This window comes from Etheostoma cragini, chromosome 2, assembly GCF_013103735.1.
Source record: "Etheostoma cragini isolate CJK2018 chromosome 2, CSU_Ecrag_1.0, whole genome shotgun sequence".
Classification (NCBI taxonomy): Eukaryota; Metazoa; Chordata; class Actinopteri; order Perciformes; family Percidae; genus Etheostoma; species Etheostoma cragini.
The window spans coordinates 960,243-970,407 of NC_048408.1; the positions used below are offsets into that span (position 1 = coordinate 960,243).

Consider the following 10,165-nt stretch of genomic DNA (forward strand, 5'->3'; position numbering starts at 1 on the left):
CACGGCGACTCATGTCTATTCTCTGCTTGTGAAGAAAGCGGAACGCCTCCGTCATCACGTGCACAGCGTCATAGGTGAGGGCAGAGGTATACTGAAAGTCACAGAAACATTGACAAAAAATATTAACACCTTAATAACCGGATACCTGCTGCATAGGAGTATGACAACCTGGGATTCTACTATTCTATGGCTTCCACAGAGTTTCCAACAATTGGTTTTGTGCTTTCAAATTTGAATGGACCTTCCAGGTGTTTAAGCCTTGTGTGCATACTGCACACTGCACTGGTCACCAAAATACTTTACACATTGGCAAAGAGAATTGTTAAGTTGAGGAAAATACAAAACGATAGAGGTGCTGCTTGTGTTGGTTGTTGCAAGTCCTAAAAGTTCATATCATGTCGAAAAGCTATAGCATTTCACATCAAACATTACAAAGGGCTTCGCAACTAAAGATTATGTAGCCATAATGCATGGAGAGTTGAGTTTGAGTAATAAACCCAGTATTAGCATGATTATACTACTGTGATCCTCATCATTAACCTCATCCCATTAATGCATGTTACTAACTCAACTTCTTCCCTATTCCTGGAGTCTTGTGATTTGGCGCTATATAAATAAAATTGAAGTGAATTGATCCTTGGACTTGCTCCAGGTAATCTAGATCCTTCTCCCACAGCCTCTCTCTCTGTTGGAACAATATCAAGTCATTTAAAGCAGCATATTAGACTAGATTTATATTATCATGAGGGATAATTGTTTCCACAGTCAGAAAACAGCAACACATAAATATTAAGGATGCATCAAATCCAGATTCTTTTGCCAAATCCGAAATCTCCTCCATCCTCAAGGCAAGGCAGCTTTATTTGTATAGCATATTTCAGCAACAATACTCAGTCCATTAACACATTATTGTCCTTCCTTTGCCTGAAGTTGCCGCATGTTGGCTGCTGTCTGTAGATTCCTTTATGCACAACTCGTATTCTCACACAAATGTCTTAACGGCGGCATTGTTGTGTATTGTTTAGGGCCATCTTTTGACTGAATGTACTGCCAAACAACACTTTTTCTGCTCAAGAGTTCTATTTTCACTTTCCCACAGCCTACTGCATTGAGCGGTCCACCTACCAACACCTTCCTGTGATCAACATCGACCTGCGTTGCGCGCCTAGTGCAAGAGTAGGGTTCGGTGGAAATGAATTCTAAAGTTGAGCAACCTCGTCAAAAAGCCCAATATTCGGCCGAATCTGAAGCCAAATCCTTTATCATACATCTTACATCCCTGATAGATATACACATAGCCACATACAAATGTAGTCAGTACACAACATCTCAATGATTGCATTCATCATCCTAGATGTTAATTTACTATCTTACTCTGATCCGTGCATCAGCTCCAGGATACTCCTTCTCTTCCAGGGCCTCCCATTGCTGGTCAAACTTGGCCACCACAGGATCATCAAAATCTACTATCTGAAACCCAGACACGTTCGCACCTCCATACTGGATTTTAGAGAGGTCACCATCTACAAAACCCTGGAACAAGAACAACAGAAAAGTTGTTAGTTGAGCACTTTGCATTTACACTCTGAGAGGATATGATGGCGGCTAGTCAATGCATGCCATGTGATGCAGACACATTTTATTAAAGAACATAGCATGTGTCTGTTACTGAAACCCTACATATAGCTGTAGCAGGGCTCTACTGGTGTACATCATAGTGAAAAATAGTGACGACACGACCAACAATTTCTAAATGTAATCTAACTACCACCTTTTTCAGAGGTTGTTATTAACCTAGAACAGTGCTTGTCAGTAGCAGTTTGAGCCACAAGTCTGAGTCGTCCTACTGAAAAATAACCAACCAACGGGCTCCCCCAACGGGGACTTCCTTTTTACTTTCTACTTTTTTACACTTTAATTTTATTGCCCTTAATTATGAGGAGGGACTTCCACGCAGCTTGTAGAATTGTCTGCCTGAATTGTCTGTCACGAAGCAAGTTGAAAATCAGCGTGCGACTGATATTGGTGTTCTTCTTTGGGCTGTCACTGTAAATTCGGTGGGCTCTAATAATCTGATATCTGCTAGATCCGGGAGCCACTTAGGTTGCGAGCCTGAGAGACATTGGACAGCATTAGCATCTTCTAGCCCCTCTTTGAGCCCAACGATGCGTATGTTGCATCTTCGGTTCCTGTCCTCCATGTCTGCTAGCTTCTCCTCCATCTCCTAAAAAGCGTGGCCGTGGCTATCCAGAATACTTGAGTTGCTTACCACGGTCGTTTTTAGGTCGTTCACGTCCAAACTGAGAGGGCCAAGGCTTGCATTCAGAGATGCTAGTTGAGCACGGATAGCAGTTAGCGTCTTATCCTTGTTGACGCCCACCTATTGAATCTGAGACTGGATCTGACAAAATTGTGGTTCGAGGTAGCTTTTTTTCCAGTACTAGATCTGCAATAGCGTCAGTATCGCTGCGTTGTGCTTTGCCTTGGCTTGCCATTCCGCCATACGTAACTATACCGGGCATACAGTGGTAGAATACCGGAGTAGGAACCATACATAACAACTATCTGACAAAGTTGGACTGGGAATTTTGTCTCAAGCCGCAATCTCCATCCAGCTGAGTGGCCATGTTTGACTGGTCCTCAGATCTCTGCAGGGTACATCCAGACAGTTAGCTAGACCATCTGTCAAATATGAGTTTTCTGTAGCACCACAAAAAAAAGCTTTTGAACGTACACAAAATAGGTTCTTTCCTGAGACTCTTTTATAGAGGCATTGTCATTGTGTCCATCCCATGATTGGGATTGGTTTAAAGAAATGCCAAGGACCAGATAATGTTTTTCTCCTTTCCCAGACTGCTGTGTAGACCAGCCAGACCTTTCTCCACAGCGCTGTGTGAATAGAATTTAGGACTGTAACCCACTCAGGGACCAGTGCCCGACTATATTTACATCAGTCAGCCAGCAATTACCCATTGCTAGGTCATCTTTGTTGCATCTGAGCCTTGTTGCAGCTGTTTCTGCCACCCTGTTATCAATGTGTAGATCTGTTTCCCTGTAAGCTGCCTGAACCTGCCGCCTGTCTGCTTACCTGCACATGTGACTACCTGCTCTGCTATATAAATATATACATGCATATACATCACTATCTATCCTGATTTCTCAGCCAAACATAGCAGCGTTTGGTCAGGTTGGACCAGAGACTGACGGGGACTCACCAAGTTAGCAATGATATAGTGGTATCCTTTCACATGTCTGCCTATGGTGATCACCTGGTGGGAAAAAGAGAACAAGCTCAAATGCATTCCTCAATGTGTAACATTTGCCAGTGTGTCCCGTGAAAACCATGTATCACCAAAAGGTCTGCTTTTCCCAACCTTAGAAACAGTTTTCAGCTTATTATTACAAAGGATAACTCAATGGGATTGTGAATGGTTTATTTAGTTGAAGAAGTAGGACAACATTCTTAACTCATAAAGGAACACAAACGTTGTGTACATGGATTTTTATCGGACAGGAAGCACAGCCAGCCAATGTCATATTTCTGTTTCTCTTTTACAATACTGAAGAATAAGGAGGGGAGTATTTGTGGTGGCATTTGTTGGAAGCAATTATGAAAGTAAAAGCTAGGGGGAAAAGATCCCGTTACTTACTGCCTATACCAGACATTAATGTGGTAAATATATGAGCCAATAACATGCTGCTGAGTTGGAAACAGCTTCGTAATATCATGAAGAACACAATTTGAGCAAGCGGTTCTCAGAGAGACTCATTCTTTCTTTCTCATTTGGCGAGGATTTAGGGGGATGTTCTCTCTGCGTTTTTACAGACTTTAAAACTCAGCCTTTTTGGCACAACATTTGGTTTTTTCAACTCAAGCAGGGGCTTGTCTTTTTTAAAACCATGTGTATTTTGCATTGAATCTGCCCAAATTATCAAGCAACCCACTGGGAAAACCCCCGGTGCTCCAGATGGCCAGTGTGTCATTGCAAACCGGTATTTGAAAAGACAGTTATAACAAAAACTAAGCTAACCAAATATACAGACAGCAAAAAAAATGGAAGTGGTAATGTCTTTGACACATATGATATACTGCAGAGGATGGATCTGTAGCATGTAGAAAAGGTAGAAGAACCTTTACGTTGATGGATAGGTATTTACTTATTATAATAATAACAGTAGTAGTGAAAAGACTGGAATCAACCTGTTCCATGATGTCTTTGACTTTGTCTTGTTCACAGTCTAGGATGATGCGTCGCTCCTTACGGATCTCCAGGTCCTAAAAAACACAAGTTGCAGCACAGACTCATCAGAGTCATCCAGCGTAGGCCAGGTCAGTGACAAACTGTGGAAGCTGTACCCGGGTTTCTGTGCTATTTTCGTCACTTGACTTGCTAGGTTAATGCACCAATGTAGACCTCCTCAAAATCCCATAAACCAATGACTAAAAATTTGCTTCACACACACTGCACAACTAGTCGGAATCTAATCACATCATATAGTTTGCTGATGACACGACAGTGGTGGGGTTCATCAGCAATAATGATAAAACGTCATATGCAACAACAACAACCTCTATAAGGTAATATAACCAAAAATGCTGACCCCCCTCCACTGTTCCTTTAGAGGCTCCACAAGGACAGAGAGAGGAGCATCAGACCACCGCATCCGGTGTCTCAACACCCACTCTGCGTTAGTGTGTGTGTTTGTTTGTGTTAGCACCTGCGGCCGTGGGAAACATTTGGTTTCCAAATACTTTGTGTGTGGAAAGGATGACTCTAGCTAGTGTGCGGTGTTGTGTATGAACAGAAGATCAGTACCTGAAACAGGGAGCGGTACGCTTCATCCTTCCTCTCATCTTTCAGGTTTCCTACATTTATCGCTGTGACCACCCATTTCTTCTCTGCTGCAGTGTCCAGTATTACCTGCAGAGTAGAAAGACCTGCACACACACAGCACACATACACGCACACGCACACACACACACACACACACACACACATTCCACTTGCCACTTACAGCTTTTCCTTGTCAGTTCCTGAATTCTATGTCACAGTAATGTGTATTGGGATATGGTTGATAAGTAATAATGAATTAAATTCATTGGAAAGGTACTTCTTCACACTGTGTATACCATATAAGAATGAAATCCAGTTAGAAACTTAACATGGCCCCCACAAGCCCCCATACACCTAGACTTGCCTAAAAGGAGGATATGAACAAAAGCGTGGCCAATAAATCAGCCAGCCTATATCAAAATGCCAGAATGATATTATACTAGATCCCAGATGTATGAGAAATTGAAAATTGTGTGTTAGAAGTTACAGTAAGCAGCAGCACTAAAATCACAATGCTTATTCCGATAAAAAAGAAACACTTCCGTTACCTCTATCACTATCGTAGAGATAGGCAAACTTTTCCCATTTGTAGTACTCCACTAATGAAACCAGCGGCCCCTTGATGTCCGGCCTCATCTGGAGAACAAACTGATTCATCCCTTCTGCGGGGAAAGACGGCGTGATGAAGGAGACGTGGAGTGTCTCGCAGAAGGATGTGATGGTGTTTACCGACTTCTTATCGTAGAAGCCGAAAATGGCGTAGACACCTCGAGAGAACTGGGAACAAACTAAGAGACAGAGAGAGAAAAATTTAAATACTAGACTAAATAATTTTAATAATTTTCATCTGAGCTTGTGTGTGTAGTAGAGTAGTGCCACACACCTCCTCACACCACCACTGAACATAGCATGAACACACAAACATGCAGTCTGTCTGTCTCCCGTTTTGACGTTCCAACAAAATCCAACCTGTTTGATATTATCCTAAGTTTTAATTCTTGGTAGTGAAGTTAAATCACGTGAACATTGTCAACAACCAATGGAACAGGAAGCAGCCAATGGCTAGAGTCAGTGCTACTTATGGTCGCTAAGCTAAAAGCTTAAGAGGGAAATTTGCCGGGGTCACATTTTAGCTGTTTAAGGTCTTCTAGGGTATGGTAGGCATCAGTCATTGGACCCCCAAGCCCGTTAGGGCTGGGGGTCCTGCATGCAAAGCAGCATGGCCCCAGCATATTAGAAATGTTATCAAAGGGAGCAAACATCTGCTGTGATATAAGCACTTGGGCTTTTTATTTAAAGGGGGTTCACAGAAGAAGGAGCACTTTATCTCCAGCTATAATTAGTTGTCCTACTTCAATGACCTTCTTACGCTAGAAATAAAAAAGTCTTGTTCCATCTTCTTGGGATATTACATTCATGTGCATTATATACTGCGTTAATGCATATATTCATCTTCTCTGCTCAGAAAAAGGTCATACTGTGGGCTGACCTTGCAATATATGAACATGACTCAACCATGACAACACTCCTTCATATGTCTTCGCTTTATTTAGTGGCCTCAGTGTTTGTGATTGTGTGTGTGTGTGTGTGTGTTTGGCAGGGAAAGCAAGTGGAATGCTAATCTGATTTTTTCACATCTTGCACTAAACCATTCAGCTATTGTTCTCTATTCCTTTGAATGTGTTTATGTAATTGTTTTAACATGTTTTGTTAGATGCACTTATATGTTAAGGATGTGCTTTTATCTGCACCCAGCAGCAAACAAGACAAGATGTACACATCAAGTTATGGCCACGATTACAACAATTACAATGTTAATTAAGCATTTAGCATCTAGCACTAGCATATAGCCTAGCTTGATGTCTGTAAAATGAATGGTTTTTCCTCATAGAGTTTAGCGAGACTGAACCAACTTTGTATGTTTTCCCAGTATCCAAGAAAGACAGACATGTAGTGTGTGTGAGTGTGTTATGTTATGTTTCTGGTTCCATGAGGAAGTGTTATAAGCATGAAGGTAGTCAGATGTGTTGGATTAACTGTGTGTAGATCGGTGTCATTGTCATAAATGTGCTTGTTTCTATGTGTCTACATACCTGTGGGGTCTTATTATCTGATGTATTTGTCCGTGTATATTGTCATTTGCATGAAACAGACTGTGGAAACAAATATATCTCATGGGACAATATCTAACCATCCATCCATGCATCATCCATCCATCTATCCATCCATGCATCATCTATCCATCCATCCATCCATACATGCATCCATCTATCTACCATGCATCCATATATTTACCGTGCATCAATACATCCATCCATCCATCCATGCATCCATCTATCTACCATGCATCCATCCATCTATCCATCCATGAATCCATCCATCCATCCATCTCAATGTATTGTATCTATTCACCTATCTATCTATCTATCTATCTATCTATCTATCTATCTATCTTTCTATCAAGGCAAATCGAAGCATGAGCAAAGACTATTTGAGGGTTCAAGGGTAATGTTGAAATGTTTATGGCGGCCCGCCACGGTAACACTTCTACCGCCATGGTATAGACAGGTAACAAACATGAGTGAATACAGCAGATAAAGAAGACTCCATGCATTCACTGCTATCACAATACTATGTACTTAAATAGCAGAGCTTTGAGCCTCAGGCCATCATTCCATCAGGGACTGATACAGGCAGAGTAAACTGCATGCATAGAGTCCTCATTTTACATTGCTTCAGTCTATAGTACATCTATATAAAATATATATTTCAACATGACACTAATGTACATCTGTAGGACAGACCAGTGTATACAGTCAGAGGGTCATTATCAGACCCGAATCACACTGCGACTCTAACATTAGTTTACACTGACTGAAACTAACTGTGTGTGTGGGTTGGCTCAGTGGGTAGAGCATGCACACACATATACTGAGAGGTTCCAACGTAGAGGTCCAGGGTTTGATTCTGACCTGGGATGATTTCCTGCATGTCTCTCCACTTTCTCACCTAGCTGTCCTATCAAATGAAGGTGGAAAAACTAACACTGTGTGTGTGTGTGAGTGACAGCCGATCAGCGAGCTCAGTACGTCCGCGATCGCTTGTGAAGCTTTTTTCCAATAAGGCAGATGACCCCAGACTCCCATTAATAATTGATATTTGTGTTGTGTTATTTAAAGGAGCGATCAAGGATGTAAAAGCCTCTTGTCCCCGAGTCTCTTGAGAGAGCACCAGCTGGCAGCGGGTTCTGTAACCATCAAAGGATGGGCGGAGCAGATGTGCAATTATACTGTATATATATTCAAACTTTACGCAGTTGATTTCTTGCATAAAAAAGGTTTAAGAGGCAAATTTAGTGATGAAATAGCAGACTGCTTGTCCTTGGGTTCTCAGATGTTGACAATGAATTGTAGACATTACATATTGCATCTGAATTTGGCTCATTTCATTTTTTAACGTTGAATTCAAGTGGTGTGTATTATGTAGGGGGCTAGAGCTCCCTCTACTACAGCGCGTTGTTGATGGACCGCTTCATAGCACATGTATGTTGAGAAAGACCCATTGTGTGTCCTCTGCCTCTCAACCTACTTTCAGGCTGGTTGATGATGATTTGGCTCTGTCTACAGTTTCATCCTGCTACGAAAGCTAGGGAGAGAGATGGTTTTTGCACATCCCTTGGTAAAGTCTTTTCAAAGGGAGTCCGATAACAGAAACCTGTTCTCTGGCACCACGATAGGATTTACTTCTGGTACCCCTGGCGCCTCCTAGCCTTGACGTTGGCTAAGATAGTGAGTGACTTAGGGCGTTGTCGGTCTCACCGTCCTTCCTTTCTATTAGAGAGGACAGGAGCGCAGCGATCTTACAGCCCAGTGTAGAAGGAGTGGAGACTACCTCAGGGCATCCGGGCCCACTCCACGAGAGTCCGCATCCACAGCCCTGATCAAAGGGAACACAGTGGCTGACATCTGCAAAGCATCACCTTACCGATTCATCTGTTTCTATTTGCGTGATGTGTGAGTCCTGCGTGACTCATTCGGGCTTATCCATAAGAAAATAAACAGCAGAAGATGATAAATAGATCAAATTCCATCCCACTTCCCCCCAAACGCCCTCTGACTGGAGAAAATGCTGATTGTTGGGAGCAGATCTCAGGTCTCGCAGCGGTTATATACACTAACTACAAACGTAAGAGAGGCCTGCGCAGGACACAGGGGGGTGAAAACAATCTTCAGGACGACGAGTAGGATAACCACCAAATTGTTATCAGTCCATCTGTGAGTCCAAGTGGGCGATTGTGCTAAATTTGAAGAAATTCCATCAAGGCGTTGGGAGAGATTTATTTTATACAATAACATCACATGAAATATGGATATTGATAGCAGCCTCAAAAACAGAGTACACTAGTCTCAGTTCTGTACACATGTAATGTCTCAGAAACATAAAACCATATAGGAATATCTGCTACAATAATAAGATCTGTTATCAAACTGTATCCAGAAAAAGATATGAAAAGTGATACTTACAGCAGTTAGTGACCGCAAAGCTGTTGGCCACCTCCAGGTTATCTATGTGTGGAGTAAGTCTGAAATCTGCCATCCCGAACTGAAACATGCCAACTCTGAATGCACTGTACTCCTGATCGGCACCCCTGGGGAATAAACCACCTGAGACAGACACACAGACAGGACCATGGTCAGAAGGACAGGATATTTATATAATATGCATTCCAAAAACAGCATAACACACTCTAAATACTGCTACACGTAGACATTTGTTAAGTAATATCAGTTGTTCTTTTTAACGGCCCTGTGTTCAGCATTTACATTTTATTTGATCAACTCCAACAACCACCAGGTAGCATCTGGGAGAGAGGTGGATACCGCGAATATGCCTCTGGAATCCCCAATTAGTGTACAATGGTAGTTGTAGTCCTAGAGGATAACGCCCTTTACTAGAGGCACACAACAAAAACAACCTTCAATAGGAATTAGAGCCCGGCCAATAAAGGATTTTTAAGGCCGATACAAATACAAATGTATGGTTATTTAAAAATGTTATATTCCAATACATCGGCCAATATATATTTAAAAAAATCTGATCTCCAGCAGGGGGAAACTCCTTAAAGCTGCATTATATCTGATCTCCAGCAGGGGGAGACTCCTTAAAGCTGCATTATATCTGATCTCCAGCAGGGGGAGACTACTTAAAGCTGCATTATATCTGACCTCCAGCAGGGGGAGACTACTTAAAGCTGCATTATATCTGACCTCCAGCAGGAAAAGACTCCTTAAAGCTGCATTATATCTGATCTCCTGCAGGGAGGGACTCCT

The 10,165-nt window shown here is 42.1% G+C and overlaps 1 protein-coding gene and 2 long non-coding RNA genes across 3 annotated transcripts in view; 2 read left to right on the forward strand and 1 right to left on the reverse strand.

Moving 5' to 3' along the window:
• LOC117957828 overlaps positions 1–1,253 on the forward strand; it is a 4,179-nt gene extending 2,926 nt beyond the window's left edge. The window contains exon 3 of the long non-coding RNA XR_004659604.1: positions 1,026–1,253. This is a non-coding gene — a long non-coding RNA (uncharacterized LOC117957828). The remainder of the gene's footprint in view (positions 1–1,025) is intronic.
• The window catches only part of LOC117957810 (glutamate receptor 2-like), a 49,674-nt gene that overhangs the window by 30,299 nt on the left and 9,210 nt on the right, over positions 1–10,165 (reverse strand). The window contains exons 2-7 of the mRNA XM_034893857.1: positions 9,359–9,499; positions 5,384–5,623; positions 4,818–4,939; positions 4,202–4,276; positions 3,216–3,269; positions 1,375–1,533 (exon numbers count right to left, since the gene is read on the reverse strand). Coding sequence (XP_034749748.1) covers positions 1,375–1,533; positions 3,216–3,269; positions 4,202–4,276; positions 4,818–4,939; positions 5,384–5,623; positions 9,359–9,499 — 791 coding nt within the window. The remainder of the gene's footprint in view (positions 1–1,374; positions 1,534–3,215; positions 3,270–4,201; positions 4,277–4,817; positions 4,940–5,383; positions 5,624–9,358; positions 9,500–10,165) is intronic.
• LOC117957847 overlaps positions 8,629–10,165 on the forward strand; it is a 1,918-nt gene continuing 381 nt past the window's right edge. Inside the window, exons 1-2 of the long non-coding RNA XR_004659615.1 lie at positions 8,629–8,639; positions 8,854–8,859. This is a non-coding gene — a long non-coding RNA (uncharacterized LOC117957847). The remainder of the gene's footprint in view (positions 8,640–8,853; positions 8,860–10,165) is intronic.